The 20,351-nt window shown below is 42.8% G+C and overlaps 1 protein-coding gene across 2 annotated transcripts in view; it reads right to left on the bottom strand.

Annotated features, from left to right (window-relative positions):
* Positions 1–20,351, bottom strand: part of LOC115119383 (transmembrane protein 104-like) — an 87,154-nt gene that overhangs the window by 18,873 nt on the left and 47,930 nt on the right. For both annotated transcript variants that reach the window (XM_065010237.1, XM_029648157.2), the window contains exon 9: positions 9,405–9,498. In XM_065010237.1, the coding sequence (XP_064866309.1) occupies positions 9,405–9,498 (94 nt within the window). The remainder of the gene's footprint in view (positions 1–9,404; positions 9,499–20,351) is intronic.

Raw genomic sequence — 20,351 nt, 5'->3', positions numbered from 1 at the left:
TCTGTACAGACATCGGCTGATGTCAAAAGGGCTTTATAAATACATTTGATTGAAGACCCATTTTCTATCTGAACAACTCCGTGGTCTAAAAGTAATGTCCGTTGTGATAAGAAAAAGAATGATGCATTCGAATCTGGAGTTTTCCTTTAATGCAATTTTCAGGACTTCTGAACTGTGCTGATGTTGGAAAGTTCATGAACGCCAAGCCATACTTCAACATTCCCTGTGAGACGCACTCTGCATTAGCCTCTCTGGGCAAACTCTTAGGTTCCGCTCAATCAGCCACTAGTAGAGGTCCCTCCCTGACCTTCAAAAACAAATACTACCCTCTCTCTCTCCGCTTGAAATGGCAATAGATAGCTGTCACGCTCCCTGGTTACTCCCTAAACCAAGACAGTGGGATGGACTGGATAGGGATCCACAGATCACTGTGGGCTGGGGCCTGTGGTTTCAGCTATTCATTTCTCCAGAGAGAGTAACAGCCCTAGTTCATTTCACAGCCTCTTTTCCTATTGAGCCGGAGGTTACTCCACACAAAGCTTGGCTGGGGTGGTGTAGTTCACCATGTCTAGAAAAACAAATGTGACAGGGAGGACAGTGTTCTCAGAATGCATGAGTTCTCCATTCCCAGCATACAGTAGGATCTATATGCCATGGCTGTAAGGGTAATAAATAGCGCCTTGGATGTTCTTCACCTATCCATCCATCCATCCCTGTGGAGACAGAAGAGGGGTGATGAATGCTCGTTTACCGAGCTAGGTGCCTTTCCGTCTATTCCTCTCCACTCAATATCAATTAAAGTGCCGGTTCTTAACCCTTCTCCCAGTCTGCTGTCGAGTGCAGATAATGATCCCCCTCTTTCTCTTCACAGTGTGCTGCTAGAGAGGATGGGGACAAGGTAACAAGGCAGCAAGCTTTATCTATTCACATAACTCACCCAATGACGATGGGTTTCAACAAACGAGCGTGTGAGCACCTATGGGAGTTCATAGAGACGGTGCAGTATGTGAGCGATATAGTCATTCAACTAAGAACCTATGAGGTCATCAGGCAACAGAACTGTGACATTAAAAGATGGGCCAGGGGAACCGAGTATAGAGTAGGAGGAATAAAAAACAGGAACATGAACGGGAAACACAAATGGGTCTGGAAACAGGGTTACACAAAGTTTCTAATGGCTCCAGCGAAGTGGGACCATGGACAGAAGCAGCTACAAGCAGAGTGATGGGATCACAACCGGGACAGGAGATGGAGTTACAAGAGGAATACACATATGGACTACTATGTCCACTATGTAAGTCGTGTCCTCAGTGGGGGAAGACAAAAGTGGTGGAAAGTCATTCAATCCAGTAAATGGGGAAGACAAATAGTGGTGGAAAGTCATTAAATCCAGAAAATGCAGGTTAATGTAAAAATGAAGAAAAAAGGTGACTAACATGCACTGTCAGTTTTGTAAGACAGTTTGCTATAATGCAGTTATATTTTAAAGGATAACTGCATACTGGTTGGCAAAAAGGAAAAACTCAGTAGTACTAATTGCTTATTAAAATATATGAGTTGTCAATAGGTGAGAATCCTGTGAAAAATGTGAATAATGTGGTTCGATGTTGTGATATGGTTTCAGAGTGACAAGAACATTAATATAATTGCTGTCTAAAAACATATCATACTGTACAACATCAGTGTCATTATGAAAATCATTTGACTGAAAACAAAAAAACCTGGAGGACTTGTTACGAGTTTCAAACACGTCTTAAGACATTCTCAGTCTCCTCATAAGCTGTCTCATGAAAAAAGAAATATTCTTACACTTGAGGGTTTTGTTTTGTTAGTAACTCTTCATTAACATGTAAAACCATGGGCCTAATCCAGAGACGTATTCACAGTGCATACTAATTCTTAAAACAATCGTGAATCCCATCATCGTGACAGAAATAAGACGTTTACTATTACTTTCATTATATCGTTAAGTTGGTATTAAATTCCTCCCTTGAGACCAACGCTTTGTTAAGTCACAACCTTCACCAAGACATAAGCTATGCTACAGTACACGCGCATGCATTCAAGTCCAACAACGTGTCCAACTCAGCAGCTTCAGTGGGTGAAAAGAGTGGAGCTAAATCAGAGTGAGGAGAGGAGTCAGAGGACACGTGATAAAATGGATAACAGGTGAAATGAATCACTCCAGAGTGCAACGATAAAGCACAGTATCTTTAACAGGACAGACAATCAATGCCTTGAGAGCATAACACATCCTCTTTAACCACAAGGCCCTCGTAATGACCACATACATAATCAAAATCGCTTTTAAATGGGAAACGTTCGAAAAATTGGAAAACATAGTTTACCTCGCAAACATTGAACTGGTGCCAAAGGCTGTAACTTTGAGAGAAGGACAGCTAAAGATTGTACAAATGACTTAATAACAGTCATGGAGAAAAAGACCCAGAATACATTCTGGCTGACGATGCATTGGCTCGGTAATCAATTATTTGCCTTGAAGTGGTACCCTTTGTGCTGAACCCACTCGCTCGCTTTAAGTTTATGGCCAGAGCATCATGCCATAAAAAACTAATATATACACCGAACAAAAATATATATGCAACATGTAAAATGCTTCCCATGTCTCATGAGCAGAAATAAAAGATCCCCAAAATGTCCCATATGCACAAATAGCATATTTCGGTAACATGTTGTGTACAAATTTGTTTCCATCCCTGGGGACAATAAAAGGCCAGTAAAATGTGCAGTTTTGTCACAATGCCACACATGTCTCAAGTTGAGGGAGCATGAATTGGCATGCTGACCACAGTAAATCCTCCAGATCTGTTGCCAGATTAATTGAATGTTAATTTCACTACCATAAACCATCAGTGTAGAGAATTTGACAGTACGTCCAACTGGCCTGTAACCATGCTAGTCCAGGACCTCCACAGCTGGCTTCTTCACCTGTAGATCTTCTGAGACCGGATGAAACCCGATTTGAACTGTACCGGGGCAGATGTGTGGGCGAGCGGTTTGCTGATGTCAACATTGTGAACAGAGTGCCCCATGGTGGCGGTGGGGTTATGGTAGGAGCAGGCATAAGCTACAGACAACAAACACAATCACATTTTGAATCACATTTTGAATCCACTGAGATACCGTGATGAGTTCCTGATGCCCTTTGTCATGCCATTCATCTGCCACCATCACCTCATGTTTCAGCATAATGAACAGCCCCATGTCACAAGGATTTGTACACAATTCCTGGAATACTGACTGGTTTTCTGACAACTCCACTACCTTTTTTTTAAAAAGGTATCTGTGACCAACAAATACACAGCTGTAGTCCGTGTCATATGTGAAGTCCATAGATTAGGGCCTAATGAATTGATATAAATTGACTGATTTCCTTAAACTGTAACTAAGTGAAATCTTTGAAATTGTTGCATGATGCATTTCTATTTTTGTTCAGTGTATTTAGTAACATTTATCCATTTGCCGGTTCTATTTTTTATTGCGCATCCAATTACTCTTAAGACCATGGTCAGTGAGCTCTCTCTTTTAGAGTTGGATAGGCTGGTATAGCCAGACAAACAAGCCCTAACAGTTTAGCAGCAAATCTAGTACAGACAGATGCTGTTTCTGTGTCAAAATGAGACTAGAAAAACTGTAGAGACAGGGTGGAGAGGTCAGACAGGCTATGCTGCCCCAGTCGTGATAACGGCACCACATAAATTGCCAGAAAATTCTTCAACACGAATTTCAGAGGGCAAAATCAGTTGAATACGTCTTTAGAAAGCCACTTGCCTTTCATGAAAACATTTAAAAAATAAAAGCAGTACTTAACCTCTCTGAGCACGGAACCCGGTAGCAGGCTGAAATTCCACAACATATGGTGATCGCTACATAAATGGTCATATTAAACATTCATGAAAATACAAGTGTCTCACATGTATCGAAAGCCTAGAATCTTGCTAATCCAACTGCGTTGTCAGATTTAAAAAAGGATTTACTGCGAAAGAATACGATGCGATTATCTGAGCATAGAGCCCCATAAAAAACAACAATTTCAACCAGCACAGGCATAACATAATCACAAACTGCATTAAAATAAATTGTTTACCTTTGACGATCTTCGTCTGTTTGCAATCCCAATGCTCATTGTTACACAATGAATGATCTTTTGTTTGATAAAATCCGTTTTTATAGCCTAACACGAAACATTTTGTGAACCTCGTGTCGTGAATTCCGTCTCATTGCATTTTCGACGACACATTCCAGGTAAATAACCCACACAAAACGTGACTTTTCCAGTCATGTTTGGTTTCATTGCAATCAACTGGTTTGTTTGTAACACAACCAAACCTGATGGGCCATTTAGCGGGACGTATTGACTGAAAGAAACCGATTTGAAGACAACAAGTAATGACATCACTGTGCACCAATGATATGACCACGGTTTCGTTGATTGACTGTATTTTAACCCAATGACCACTGATCGTCTTGAAATCTAGCTGGGTAGATAGCCAATGAGCTGAGGTAAATGGCAATATGCAATGGTTGTGTGTTGGAAGACCAACCTATGTCGTAAACTCCGGCGTAAAGAGAGTCATTCGCCATTTAAGTTTTATTTCGGAAGGAGCTACGCATTTTACGCACAGCGTTGTTTTGGTAAACGCGCAGATTCAGCTGTTTATATATCAATCAGTATGGCGACTAAGTCAGGGAAAGCCAAATCTAAGTCTAGATATACAGATGTACACACAATTTTAGAAGAAATTGATCGGAAAAGTGAGACAGAGATTGTTGTAGGACGATTAATTTAGCGATTCCCAAGTAGAGGACTATTTTTTGAACGGAGAGGCCACTGTGTATAATCTGTAACGCCTGCAGAAGAGGAACAATGTCACCGTTTTGGACTGGTAAATTATTTTCATGCTAATGTCCTTGTTTGAAATTAATAATATAACATTTTTAATTTGAGAAGCAATATATAAAAATGTAATGTGATGAAATGATGTAATGAAATGTAATGAAAAGTATCTGCCGCCCCACCCCAACCCACGTGAAATAGCCTATTTGAGGCTGTTGAGTGGAGGGCAGGCCCACAACAATGGCAAAAGTGAAATGGAGACAGTAGATACATCTGGTCTGTTGAAATATAATAAAGACAGTAGATCTAGCTGGTCTGTCATAATATAAGAGAGACAGTAGATCTAGCTGAAATGTCATAATATAAAAGAGACAGTAGATCTATAATAATATATTCGACCTTATGTTCCCTGTACTCTATATAAACAGTGGGGCAAAAAAGTATTGAGTCAGCCACCAATTGTGCAAGTTCTCCCACTTAAAAAGATGTTAGAGGCCTGTAATTTTCATCATAGGTACACTTAAACTATGACAGACAAAATTAGGGAGGAAAAATCCAGAAAATCACATTGTAGGATTTTTAATGAATTTATTTGCAAATTATGGTGGAAAATAAGTATTTGGTCAATAACAAAAGTTTCTCAATACTTTGTTATATACCCTTTGTTGGCAATGATAGAGGTCAAATGTTTTCTGTAAGTCTTCACAAGGTTTTCACACACTGTTGCTGGTATTTTGGCCCATTCCTCCATGCAGATCTCCTCTAGAGCAGTGATGTTTTGGGGCTGTTGCTGGGCAACACAGACTTTCAACTCCCTCCAAAGATTTTCTATGGGGTTGAGATTAGGAGACTGGCTAGGCCACTCCATGACCTTGAAATTCTTCTTACGAAGCCACTCCTTCGTTGCCCGAGTGGTGTGTTTGGGATCATTGTCATGCTGAAAGACCCAGCCACGTTTCATCTTCAATGCCCTTGCAGATGGAAGGAGGTTTTCACTCAAATTCTCACGATACATGGCCCCATTTATTCTTTCCTTTACACGGATCAGTCGTCCTGGTCCCTTTGCAGAAAAACAGCCCCAAAGCATGATGTTTCCACCCCCATGCTTCACAGTAGGTATGGTGTTCTTTGGATGCAACTCAGCATTCTTTGTCCTCCAAACACGACGAGTTGAGTTTTTTCCAAAAAGTTCTATTTTGGTTTCATATGACATTCTCCCAATCTTCTTCTGGATCATCCAAATGCTCTCTAGCAAACTTCAGATGGGCCTGGACATGTACTGGCTTAAGCAGGGGGACACATCTGGCACTGCAGGATTTGAGTCCCTGGCGGCGTAGTGTGTTACTGATGGTAGGCGTTGTTACTTTGGTCCCAGCTCTCTGCAGGTCATTCACTAGGTCTCCCCCATGTGGTTCTGGGATTTTTGCTCACCGTTCTTGTGATCATTCTGACCCCACGGGGTGAGATCTTGCGTGGAGCCCCAGATTGAGGGAGATTATCAGTGGTCTTGTATGTCTTCCATTTCCTAATAATTGCTCCCAGTTGATTTCTTCAAACCAAGCTGCTTACCTATTGCAGATTCAGTCTTCCCAGCCTGGTGCAGGTCTACAATTTTGTTTCTGGTGTCCTTTGACAGCTCTTTGGTCTTGGCCATAGTGGAGTTTGGAGTGTGACTGTTTGAGGTTGTGGACAGGTGTCTTTTATAGTGATAACAAGTTCAAACAGGTGACATTAATACAGGTAACGACTGGAGGACAGAGGAGCCTCTTAAAGAAGAAGTTACAGGTCTGTGAGAGCCAGAAATCTTGCTTGTTTGTAGGTGACCAAATACTTATTTTCCACCATAATTTGCAAATAAATTCATTAAAAATCCTACAATGTGACTTTCTGGATTTTTTCTCCTCATTTTTTCTGTCATAGTTGAAGTGTACCTATGATGGAAATTACAGGCCTCTCTCATCTTTTTAAGTGGGAGAACTTGCACAATTGGTGGCTGCCTAAATACTTTTTTGCCCCACTGTATATCTGTTTATTACACCTCAGCAGAACAATATTGTGTAGAGCTTTGGCAAAGTGGGTGATGTTATATCCTTCTTGTTTGGCCCTGTCTGGGGGTCTCCTGACCCCTCCTGTCTCAGCCTCCAGTATTTATGCTGCAGTAGTTTATGTGTCGGGGGGCTAGGGTCAGTTTGTTATATCTAGAGTACTTCTTCTGTCTTATCCGGTGTCCTGTGAATTTAAGTACGCTCTCTCTAATTCTCTCTCTCGGAGGACCTGAGCCCTAGGACCATGCGTCAGGACTACCTGGCATGATAACTCCTTGCTGTCCCCAGTCCACCTGGCCTTGCTGCTGTTTACTCTTGAGGTGCTGTCCTGTTGCATCCTCTACAACTACTGTGATTATTATTATTTGACCCTGCTGGTCATCTATGAACGTTTGAAAATCTCGGCCATGTTCTGTTATAATCTCCACCCGGCACAGCCAGAAGAGGACTGGCCACCCCTCATAGCCTGGTTCCTCTCTAAGTTTCTTCCTAGGTTTTGGCCTTTCTAGGGAGTTTTTCCTAGCCACTGTGCTTCTACACCTGCATTGCTTGCTGTTTGGGGTTTTAGGCTGGGTTTCTGTAAAGCACTTTGAGATATTAGCTGATGTACGAAGGGCTATATAAATACATTTGATTTGATAGAGGACTGAGGGTCTTCCAAATATTGAAAGTGTGTAAATAGTTACCCATGTTATTTTGTAAATGTATATATTTTTTTCTTCATATTTTTTCTCTCCATTTTTTGGGGGGTGTGTTAGAATACCATTTTGGCATTTTGTATATAGTTATTTGTTTCAAAATGTATACCTTCACCAATTTGGCCACTTGGGTACATTTGGGCTACTTGTGTGGGACACCTGGGTGACTTCATGATAAATGTCATGTGGCACACTCATTATGGAAGTTATCATTCTGAAACTTTGCACAAGTACTGTTGCCCTCTATTTTTCACTGAAATTGTCCCCATCATCCTATCTGAATGTTTGTTTTATGTTGTTCATTTTAAAGATGATACAACAAAAAAACTTGTGTTTTTCTTTGTATTATCTAAACCAGATCTATTGTGTTATATTCTCCTACATTCAATTCACATTTACACAAACTTCAGAGTGTTTTCTTTCAAATGGTACCAATAAAATGCATATCCTTGCTTCTGGGCCAGAGCTACAGGCAGTTAGATTTGGGTAGGTCTTCAGGCGGAAATTGAAAAAAGTAGGGGGGTAGCTCTAAGAGGTTTTAAATTGATCAATTAGGTTAGGTCTCCTGTTAATTCCTCTGAGATGAGCTAAACATTAGAAATGTACCTAAACTAAAAAAATAAAAATAAATTGTTGACACTAGAGATTTAGGACTCAAGCATGCTGTCTAGCCCATTCATTTTTCTTCAGCCGTCTGTACCTCCTAAACTTCGGGCCCATAAGGTTTGTCTTATAGGATTTAAAAAATGGTCTCCTACCCTGTGTTTGATGGCTGCATAAACACCTCAGCTTTCAGTGACCTATACTTTGAAGGCAGGCCATCTATCCCCATGCTCTGTGGCACCGGTGCAGTAAGGAAACAAAGAGCGGCCACTGCGGCCATTTTGAATCATTAGCTGGTGCTGTAGAGAAGCCTGCAGAGGTGACACAGCCAATCAATCAAAAGTAGAGCCAGGGGAGGGCGGGAATATAAAAGGGAGTGGGAGGGGTGTAGCCAGAATCCCAGGGTGCTTTGTCGATAGCCAGATAATGGACAGTGTGTGTTGTTTATGTGCACGCAACTGTGTGTGTGTGTGTGTGCATGCGCGCCTGTGTGTGTGTCTGCCCTGTGTGTTGTTGTGGGTGCCAGTAGTATGCCCACACGGGGGTGGCGGCAGAGCCATGATTCAGTAGTGTTGTGATTTTAACAGCAGGTCCAGGACGGGCGGTTTATTTTCGTCCGTCGCCCTGTGAGTGACGGTCCAATCAGGCCTGGGACGGGCTGTCAGGCCTGTCAGGCTGAGGGATGAGAGGAGATGGGAATCAGGACACGGAGCGGGACTGCCGTATGATCGACGGACCCAGGCACAGGAGCCACGGAGAGGAGAGGGGAGAGGCATGAACGAGGAAGATGAAGAGGAGGACTGCTCCCACCAAGGTTCAGAACGTCAGCCAGGTGGAATAAAGTGTTTTTTTCCTAAACATTTGCAACAGTGACAAAGAGCAATCTGGGAGAAGGTGTGAGACCGTGACCCGGGGATAATAGAGTGTGATATTTAATCGAAGGAATGACACACCCTCCATCATGCAGACAAACTTGGAGATAACGCACATTAAAGCACTTCCTAAATAAATACCCATGACAGATTTACCGTTTCGATAAAGTTCCTGGGAATTTCACAGCTTGAATTGCTCTACCTACAAAATAAATTGAGATCCACATTTAATGTGATTATTTGAAGATGCATGCCTCGAGTCTGTCCAGAGCAACCTTTATCAGCCTATGGTGTTTGTATACCTTAAGGTAAGATAGGTTACTCTTACCGATCCAGCGCATGAGTGAGGTGAGGATCTGGAGGTATTTAGTCTTCTGAGCATCGAAGAAGACGAAAGGGCCCAACATCAAGGTGAAGATGCTCTGTAGAGAGGGAGAGATCATCTTAAAACACATTGGAAATCACTTTATACAACATATTCACAAACCAGTGTGTGTTTGGGTTGTGTTTATACTTCCACATTTATGCTTTTCTAGGTCCACAGCATGGGAAATAAATGACAAATGGTACAATTGGATTTTTCCAAGATGAAAAGAGATAAAACTCTGTTTTAATGAGAACATGAGGCTATTTATTCCCTTTCCACCCAATATACACCAAACCCCAAAATAAAAAATGTAAGTTGAAATCCTATGAAGCCATCATAGTACCGATTGCCTCATAACAAAGATAGGTCTTATCGAGAGTTGCAATCATCAGTGGCTTCAGCCCCCTCTCTCTATTCCCCATCTATCACATTCTCTTTGACAATCCCATGTCTGATAGCGGAGGTTGAGTGACGTGTGATCTCAAGGCCAGTCACTTCAGTGGCATGTCATCTGAAGAGGAGCCTGCAGGGTAGAACTCACACAGTCAGACACAATAATCTCTAACAGGGCCTGGGGGTGAGAGCTCAATCAGGACACCAAAGTGGGGACAGAAAGACAGAAAAATACAGATGGAGAAATGTTCCACTCAGAAAACCGATCTGCTCCAGTCACTCTCCATCTCCAGGACCTCTGACCCCTCCCATGAACCTCCCTAACTCCACCCTCACTCTGTGCTGTATTTACAGGGTGGGCCCATGGGTTGTGAGGGCAGGACACAGAGGTCAGTGTTGGTAAAATAAGTGTGAGACAGGACAGAGAATGTAGACAGCCTCTACCTGCACAAGGAGGCCATCCACTGGGGACAGGGAAGGGTACAGTGCTGGCTGAATGCTAATACCAAGGACCAGCCGACAGGGAAGGGTGGGACCAGACTCATTTAAAACTTTATTATTTCCAGAATTATGGAGGAGAATTGTGAATCCCAGGTGTCAGGAGATGAAAGTGCTGAATAGCACTTAATACCAGCTACGGGTGACTGCTACAAATCAGTGCAGAATTCCCGAAAATGTACTACATCTTGGAGCGACAGACATAAATGTGCAATAGTCATTCATGTGTAATGGAGGAGGCATTATGGAAAGTGTGGAGTGTCCTAAAGAAGGTTAAGTCGTTAACGGTTGAGTGACAGTGAGACATATTTCAGCGCTGAATGGTCAGTGGTGCCTGGGTCTGTCTCTGTACCTGTGGTATGAGACAGTCTAACGTGTCATACTTCATCCTCCAGCCAGACAACAGTCCATCACAGGCCTGATGATACCTCCCATCCATCTGCCACCAAGTGATGGACTGCTACCACTCTTGGCCTGAGAAGACATGGTATATGCCATCTCAGAGGTGGGGAATATGTGCTTTTCAAGAATAGGGAGGCAGGTAGCCTAGTGGTAAGAGCGTTGGACTAGTAACCGAAAGGATGCAAGATCGACCGGACGAAGATCCATATCAACAGAGATTCTCCATGAACGTGAAGAGCATGTTAGAACGGGACCTTTACACTGCCATAGCTGGAGGCAACATATGGTCTCTACAGAAGAGGAGATAGTTATGTGGATGAGACTGGTGTTAAGGCAGTAGTGCGCATGTGGCTGGAGGGGAGAGCTGAGTGGGTCTGCTATGAAAGAAATATGTTTTTTAAAGCAAACAAAAAAGTAAGAAAACAAAAGATGATGCAAACATCTGTCTATCTCATGAAAGAGAAAAGAAACAAAGTTATCATTTTAAAACGGATCTGGTTTATAAAAAAAGAATAATACGAGTGGGGAGGCATAGTGTCTGTGGGGTGGCTGATGAATTTCACCCTTCTTGTGCAGTTAGCACCACACATGAATCAAGACCCCTCCTCTAACCAATTACAACCTCCCACCACCACAGCCAGACAATAAGGCCTCAGGACACTGGACTACACTTAACCACAGCACAACAGCCAGAGGAAGCAACACAAAAACACAAAACAATTCAAATGGATAAAGAATACGAACAGCAAAAACAGCTCTGTGCTGTATCTTGATAAGGCTTTGTCTGTGAAGGCCAGCATTGACTTACAGAAAGTTGGAGAGAGCCTTTCATCTCTGACAGAGAGAGCAGAGAAGAAAGAAACCATTTTGCCAACAAGGTTTTGTGATGGTAATGACAAATAGGATGGGGAATGGGGTGGCATCACACTGGCAAGCAATGGCCAAGGCCAGGACCGGAAGGGAAGGCTGGCAGAGGGGCAGGGCTGGAGGCAAGAGAGGCATGGCTTGTGTACAGTATGGGGAGGAGAGGAACAGAGGGAGTGTGGGTGAGGGGAGATGGCATCAGGTGCCATGTGCTGTAGGGTGACTCAGACCCAGTGTTGGCAGGGCCTTAGGAGCAGGAGGGCACAGGGGGGGCGCAGAGAGAGAGAGACGGAGGAACAGAGCGACAAGAGGCACTGCTGCAGGAGATAACACTTTCCCAGTCACTCTCTTCAGAACCTATAACTACACACTCTGCACCATCTTACTATAGGACGGAGAAGGAGCCTAGAGACAGGGACAATGAAGTGAAAAGGCCAAAAGAAACATCATTAAAATAAAAGCTGCAAATTCAGAGCCGTAGACGGACGTTTTTAGAGCAAGGAGGCCTACAAACCTGACTCAGTTACACCAGCTCTGTCAAGAGGAATGGGCCAAGATTCCCCCAACTTATTGTGGCAAGCTTGTGGAAGGCTACCTGAAACATTTGACCCAAGTTAAACAATTTAAAGGCAACGCTACCAAATACTAATTGAGTGTATGTAAACGTCTGACCCACTGGGAATGTGATGAAAGAAATAAAAGCTGAAATAAATCATTCTCTACTATTATTCTGACATTTCACATTCTTAAAATAAAGTGGTGATCCTAACTGACCTAAGACAGGGAATTCAGGAATTGTGAAAAACTGAGTTTAAATGCATGTGGCTAAGGTGTATGTAAACTTGCGACTTCAACTGTGTGTGCACACACACACACGATAAATTCTAATGGCATGGGGATAATATCAGTCTTCACTAATCAAAGGCTGGCTCATTCATGGCTTCTGACTGAAACTTGAGGACAACATCACTAATAAAGCGGTTGGGACTGTGATTCAAGTCAAGTCCATTTTGGGCCAGCTATTATCATCCTCAGAACCAATGACAGTGAAAACATGTCCTTTCAAATCCCTAGCCCTCAGCGCCATCTGTGTTCAGTGATCTTTCATTTGAAAGGCGGTTCCGCTATTAATAAGGTTTGGTGCAGACAAGAGTCAGTGCCCACGGGCCAGCCAAGCACTCAGGTGGACTTATTTAGGACTGTCAAGGAGACACAGGAAGCAAAGCACTCCCTGCCAAGTATGCAAGAGGAAAAAACATAGACAATATAGGTAGAGTTCAATGTCTTAGGAAGATTGACTGGCACTTGGTTTCGATGCATTTAATTCTACGTTCAAGACGCTCTACTGATTTGTTAATCTCACTCTTCCCTGCGCTGCACTGAAATAGATTTTTGTCTATGCATGTTCTTTCCTGACCCAGAGTGCTTTCGTTTCAAACTTATGCAATAAAAGTATCCATAGGGAGAACAAACCCTGTCATGGAGAAAACATTATTTTCCTTCCCTCTCTTCGCGGTGTGCTGATGATTTTGTTCCGGCAGAGTGACACCCTCAATCATGACTAGGCGTGTTTCATTTTTGACGACAATGACATTCTTAAGCATCAGCCATTTCTTGCCTCAATATCAGACAACGGTGAGCAACACCAAACCTGCCACAATCACACACTTGAGTGAAATGCAATAAACAATAAGTCAGAGATGAAAACTGCAAAAGTGACCAGGCTGAAGACGGATACAAACACTGATTTATTCTATTACCCCGGCTGAAAGGGTACACACTCTCTCCACAGACCATTAGAGCACTTCTAGAAGCAAGAGACAAGCGAACAGACCCCCTAGGGACAATATCCTATCTGATAACAATGACAGGAGAACATGTGTAGTTCTGTTTTTGCCATAATAATGTCAATATGTGGTTTGTTGCCAGGTGGACACACAGTAAAATAGTGTTTTAACCACAATTCTGGCACTACACACAGACCCTTAATTTAGATTGTGACCAATGTTCCTACACGCAGCTCCCCAGGGCTGCCGCCCACAATTGCCAGCCTGCACAGAGACGCACAAAGGTGAACTTCACTCATCTTTACTAGTTTGTTTGCCCCAAACGTGTACATTTCTGGCCATTTAGAAAAGCGAGTTAGGTAAAGAGCTGTTTATGTCTTGAAGGGGCAGTGTTGTATTTTAAGACAGGCTTATACAAGCTAAGAAGCCAATAGTGAGGGTAGCATACAGTTTTATATGGTTATTTGTTATAATAATGTATGTGGATAATAATACATTTTATTTTGTAAAGTGGTTTCTTGCATTAAGCACAATACAACTACATTTTCAGTCACCTCCTTGTCTGAAGGACAAGTGGCTAAACAGGTTAATGTCAGGTCCTGCATGTTTTCAAAAGCCTCATGGAATGTAGGCTTACAATGAACACCGCAATGGCTGCTACTGTAGGCTGTATCATAGAACAGCTTTCAATAGCTATTTCCATGTTAAAATGTTATGGGATGCATTTCTCCATTGTTTTTGATGGTAGGCCACTCTTGTAGGGCCTGCATTATGATCAAATAGCCACAGTAGTCTACTTGGCCACTGTTAAAACTTAAAAAGCGGGTACAGCCAGTGTTCACAGTAAAAGCGCCGGAAGTTGCACAGAATTTCTACAAGGTTCAAGTTTGTACTCAGCAGACCTAAAATTTGCTCAGTGCCGAAAGAAATGATGGAACATTGATGGTGACCCAGAAAAAGAGAAGGCTCAAAGGACACCATCCGTTTCTCATCATGTCTCACTGTCAGGACCAGAGGGCCTGGAGATCTCCTGCCACCTCCTCTCTCACATTCTCCATCTCTCTTTTCCATCTCTCTCTCTCTTCCTCTTCACACAGTAGGTATCTCCAGCAGGCCATCCCACTCCAGACAGCCATGTGGCTACAGTAATGAGCTCCCCAGCCGAGCAGGCCACCTCCTGTGCATGGTGGGGAGGTAAGCTCATTCACTGGAGTGCTGGGAATGACTCACCTGTCAGTTCAATCACCATGGGACTAGAGTCACCAAAGTGCTGGAGAAGAAGACTTTCTGGGTTTGGTGCTTTTGTTGAAAGTGCAACAGTATGGCTCCTAAGGCCCTCTCAGTTTGGTTATAGAGCTGAGAGATGGTGTGTGATCATGAAATATACTAGTAGTGTTATGGGAACTACACATTCATTGATATCAATCAAACTTAAAAACTCAAATCATTGGTTTGTTTAATCTGCCGGTGTCCATAATCTCTCCAAAGATCATGGTGGAAAAAGTGAAAGATTTGTGTGTAAGGGAATCGTGTGTATGCAACAGCCTTTGATTAGCTTTGGCTTGCATCATCTTTGAGTCAATCCGTTGGTCTGGTTAATCACTGCATGTGTGAGTATTTCACGTGGGCACTTCAGCCATTACAGTTGACCCACATAACAAATCTCTGATCCATGCACCCATTTGAATAATTAATCACCATATTGGTTACCTCATTCTGGAGGGGTCAGCCAGATACTAACCACCACACAGCTGTCTTGGTGCTCTAGGATAGGTTGGTTACAGGGATTGGATTCAAATCTGCATCACTTGACTGCTACAAAGCTGTTTGGCATCTTGCTTTAATATTGCTTAGTATTCTGGCCATTGTGTTATTTCTGGTGTTTGGGTGGAGGCGGAGGCAGAGGGGGTTAATGGATGAAAACCCGGAAGCCAGAGACCACTCATGGTGAATTCTCTACGCTCATGGTCATGAGAATGCCATGTGGTCATGCAGCCTGGAACACTGTAATCCACCCACCATCAAAACAGCAGAACAAAGATTACTATTCCCAATCCCCACAGTCCCAAGATCCCCAGCCATTTGTTTCAGGTGTTAATCTTCATTTCGGACAGATTTCACATGGAAAAACCTACATGGGTGGGGATTGGGGAGATAGGATTCCATTCCGGCTCATTTCTGACTAATGAGGATAAATTATAAAATACATTAAATAACAATTCAACTGAGGTCACCGGTTTCCTTTCAACTTCCTTCAAAAGAAAAGGGAAAACAAGAGAGGTTGGGTGGATGCGGCTCTACTGATTTATACAGGTACAGAGGAGCGTGGTACCATCTTTTAGAATGGGTTTATTAATTTATGGAAGACTGCTTGACAGGATATTGGCATTTCGAAAGGAAAAATCAGCATGTGCACAAGCGAATGGATAGGCTAACAAGATGGACGACTGCTACAAACCAAACATTCACATATTTGAATAAAAACGCCAGGTCCGTGCCTCCCGGGTGGCGCAGTGGTTAAAACCTGTTAGGGCTAGCCCTGAGTACTGCCCCTTCTGGAGGAATTGGGTACCCATATAAAACATGATACATTTTTGTCAAAAGTTGCTAATATATGCATATAAAAAATATTATCGAATAGAAAACACTCTAAAGCTTCTAAAACCGTTTAAATTTTGTCTCTATGTAAAGCAGAAGTGTCAGGGCATGCATTCTCCCAAAGTCTCTCTTGTAATGGAAAAAGTTGGCACCACTTTGACGTCATCGTATACGCACTTCCCAAGCACTTACAACCCTGGGAAGAGTCTGTATGTGTTCAGCGAGAAGCCTGCTTTCAATGAGGCGTGTCACTGTGAGAATCGCGCGCTCACGAGACGTTCAGCGTGCCGAAAGGTCTCGGTCACGCCAAAAAAAAGTGTACCCTATGCGCGCTCTGCAGTTTCTCTCTTTTCCTCAGGATCAATTAAACAGCTTGTGTGTGTCTGTTCGCCCTCACGATTGCTGTAGACCTTTATAACATGTTAAAGCTTAATTATGAACATAGTTTGACAAGTTTACTCGACATATAATATATACTTTCGACGTTTTGGTGCGCATCCACTTGAAATTTGCCTACATTTCGACCGAAATGTGGCTAGTTTGAGAACCGAAAGACACAGACTTGAAAACTGAACGCTAATTTGGTGAGTATAATCCCTTCCAGGTCTTCTGATGGAAGAACAGCAAAGGTAAGGGAATATTTATGTGTTAATTTTGGGTTTCTGTCGACTCCAAGATAGAGGAGTCATTATGCTAATGTGGGAGCGCCGACTCCCTATTATAGCCTAGTGAACGCAAAATGTAACGTTAAAAATAAATGTAACACAGCGATTGCATTTAGAAGAAGTGTATCTTGCTATACATATGTAAAACATGCATATTTAGTCAAAGTTTATGATGTGTATTCCTTGTTAGCTGACGTTATCTGCCGGAGCTATTTCATTTCTCCTGACATTGCAGTAGCATTTTTTGAACGATGCGTAATTGTAAACAGAGATTTATATGGATATATATAGCATATTATTGAAAAAAAAATGAATGTACTGTGTAACATGTTATATTACTGTCATCTGATGAAGATTTCAAAAGGTTAGTGAAATTATTTTTCTTTTAATCCTGCGTTTGTTGATTGCATATTTTTTCCTACTTGGCTATGCTAATGAGGTATGTCTGCAGTGGTGGTTGGACATAAATATGTACTATGTTTTCGCCGTAAAACATTTTAGAAATCTGACTTGCTGGGTAGATAAACAAGTTGTTTATCTTTCATTTGAGCTATTTTTCTTGTTAATGTGTGGAGGTTAAATATTTTTAGGATTATTTCTTGCGTTCCATGCGGCACCTTCCAGCTGAACGTGGGGGGGAAAGTTCCCAGTTGGGTCTCAAGATCCCTGTAAGGTTAAGGGCGCTGTACTGCAGCGCCAGCTGTGCCATCAGAGTCCCTGGGTTCGCGCCCAGGCTCTGTCGTAACCGGCCGCGACCGGGAGGCCCGTGGGGCGACGCACAATTGGCCTAGCGTCGCCCGGGTTAGGGAGGGCTTGGTCGGTAGGGGTGTCCTTGTCTCATCGCGCACCAGCGACTCCTGTGGCGGGCTGGGCGCAGTGTGCGCTAGCCAAGGTGGCCAGGTGCACAGTGTTTCCTCCGGCACATTGGTGCGGCTGGCTTCCGGGTTGGATGCGCACTGTGTTAAGAAGCAGTGCGGCTTGGTTGGGTTGTGTATCGGAGGACGCATGACTTTCAACCTTCGTCTCTCCCGAGCCCGTACGGGAGTTGTAGCGATGAGACAAGATAGTAGCTACTACAACAATTGGATACCACGAAATTGGGGAGAAAAAGGGGTAAAAAAATAATAATAATAATTTTTTAAAAACGCCAGGTCCATTGATTTGCCTTCAACCAAATTCCATCCTACTCAACGCATATTCATTGTTAAATATTCAGACTCCCTTCATTCTCAGAACCATCACTATCTGTACTCTGGTGGTGTTTCCTGTGATTCAGAGAGGGAAAGGGTTTGTCCGTTCGGAGTGACTGTACGACTGGAACCATTATTCAGAGGCCAGTGAGAGCAGGTCTGTGGTTGCAGCCCTGTAGTGACTGATGGGTGTGAGTTGGGAGACTGGGTCAACGTGTGATGAACACTGAAGCGACAGTGTCTCTCCCAGCTGGCCACTGGCACTCAGTGGAGGGACGTTATACAGCAACAGGAGGAGTGTGAAGGTATGGTGGCGAACACAGAAACTATGATCCACTACTGACAGCACGGGCCCACTGATCTCAGAGATCTAAGTGGGCTCTGCCAAGGCTGTTCATCACTGGGCTGTTGCTTTCCCTCAAACTCATAAGTGACACTGATGATGAGCCTCAATAGGATGTACTGAGAATGTGAGAACAAAAAAAACAGGATTATTCCCAACTCCGAGCATGCGCTGACCAACTGGCAAGTGTCTTCACCGACCTTTTCAACCTCTCTCTGAAAGAGTCTGTAATACTAACATGTTTCAAGCAGACCACCATAGCCCCTGTGCCCAAGAAACCTAACCTGCCTAAATGACTACTGACCCATAGCACTCACGTCTGTAGCCATGAAATGCTTTGAAAGGCTGGTCATGGCTCACAACACCATCATCCCAGACACCCTGGACCCACTCCAATGTGCATAACGCACCAACAGATCCACAGATGATGCAATCTCTATTGCACTCCACACTGCCCTTTCACACCTGGACAAAAAACACCTATGTGAGAATACTATTCATTGACTACAGCTCAGTGTTCAACACCATAGTGCCCTCAAAGCTCATCACTAAGCTAAAGATCCTGGAACTAAACCTCTCCCTCTGCAACTGGATCCTGAACTTCCTGACGGGCCACCCCCAGGTGGTAAGGGTGGGTAAAATCACATCCACCACACTGATCCTCAACACGGGGCCCCCTCAGGGGTGCGTGTTCAGTCCCCTCCAGTGATCCCTGTTCACTCATGACTGCACGGCCAGGCATGACTCCAACAACATTAAGTTTGCTGATGTATTTAAAAGCATTTAGTCAGCCACCAATTGTGCAAGTTCTCCCACTTAAAAAGAAGAGAGGCCTGTAATTTTCATCATAGGTACACTTCAACTATGACAGACAAAATGAGAAAAAAAATCCAGAAAATCACATGTAAACTTCTGACCTACTGGGAATGTGATGAAAGAAATAAAAGCTCAAGTAAATCACTCTCTACTATTATTCTGACATTTCACATTCTTAACCGCTCTGGGATAGCGTCCCACCTCGCCAACAGCCAGTGAAAGTGCAGGGCACCAAATTCAAAACAGAAATCTCATAATTAAAATGACTCAAGCATACAAGTATTTTACACCATTTTAAAGATAAAATTCCCATTAATCCAGCCACAGTGTCTGATTTCATTTTTTTTTTTACAACGAAAGCACCACAAACGATTATGGTAGGTCACCACCAACTCACAGAAAAGCACAGCCCTTTTTCCAACCAAAGAGAGGGGTCACAAAAATCACAAATAGAGATCAAATGAATCACTAATCTTTGATAACCTTCATCAGATGACACTCATAGGACTTCATGTTACACAATACATGTATGATTTGTTCGATAAAGTGCATATTTATATAGAAAAATCGCATTTTACATTGGCGTGTTACGTTCAGTAGTTCTAAAACATGCGGTGATTGTGCAGAGCCACATCTATTTACAGAAATACTCATTATAAATGTTGATGAAAATACAAGTGTTATACATGGAATATACTTTTCCTTAATGCAACCGGTGTGTCAGATTTTTAAAAACTTTAAGGAAAAAGCAAACCATGCAATAATCTGAGCACAGCGTGCAGCCAAAAAGATATTCGCCATATTGTGTAGTCAAAATTAGTCGGAAATTGCATTATAAATATTCACTTACCTTTGATGATCTTCATCAGAATGCACTCCCAGGAATCCCAGTGTCATGATAAATATTCGATTTGTTTGATAATGTCCATCATTTACGTCCAAATGGCTTCTTTTGTTAGTGCGTTTGGTAAACAAATCTAAACGCGCGTTCAGGTCCAGCCGACCGTCAGACGAAAAATTCAAAATGTTATATTACAGCCCGTATAAACTTGTCAAACTAAGTATAGAATCAATCTTTACGATGTTTTTTATCATAAATGTTCAATAATGTTCCAACCAGAGAATTTCATTGTCTGTAGAAAAGCAATGGAACGAGAGCCAACTCTCTCGTGACTGCGCCTCAGAGCCTTTGGCAATCTGCCAGACACCTGGCTCAATCAGCTCTCATTCGCCCCCACTTCACAGTAGAAGCCTGAAACAACATTCTAAAGACTGTTGACATCTAGTGGAAGCCTTAGGGAGTGCAACATGACCCCATTTACACTGTATATTGGAATGGCAAAGAGTTGAAA

The sequence above is a fragment of the Oncorhynchus nerka genome, linkage group LG26, assembly GCF_034236695.1.
Source record: "Oncorhynchus nerka isolate Pitt River linkage group LG26, Oner_Uvic_2.0, whole genome shotgun sequence".
Classification (NCBI taxonomy): domain Eukaryota; kingdom Metazoa; phylum Chordata; class Actinopteri; order Salmoniformes; family Salmonidae; genus Oncorhynchus; species Oncorhynchus nerka.
Note: the sequence above shows the minus strand (reverse complement) of the source record. Positions and strands in the feature narration are given on the sequence as shown.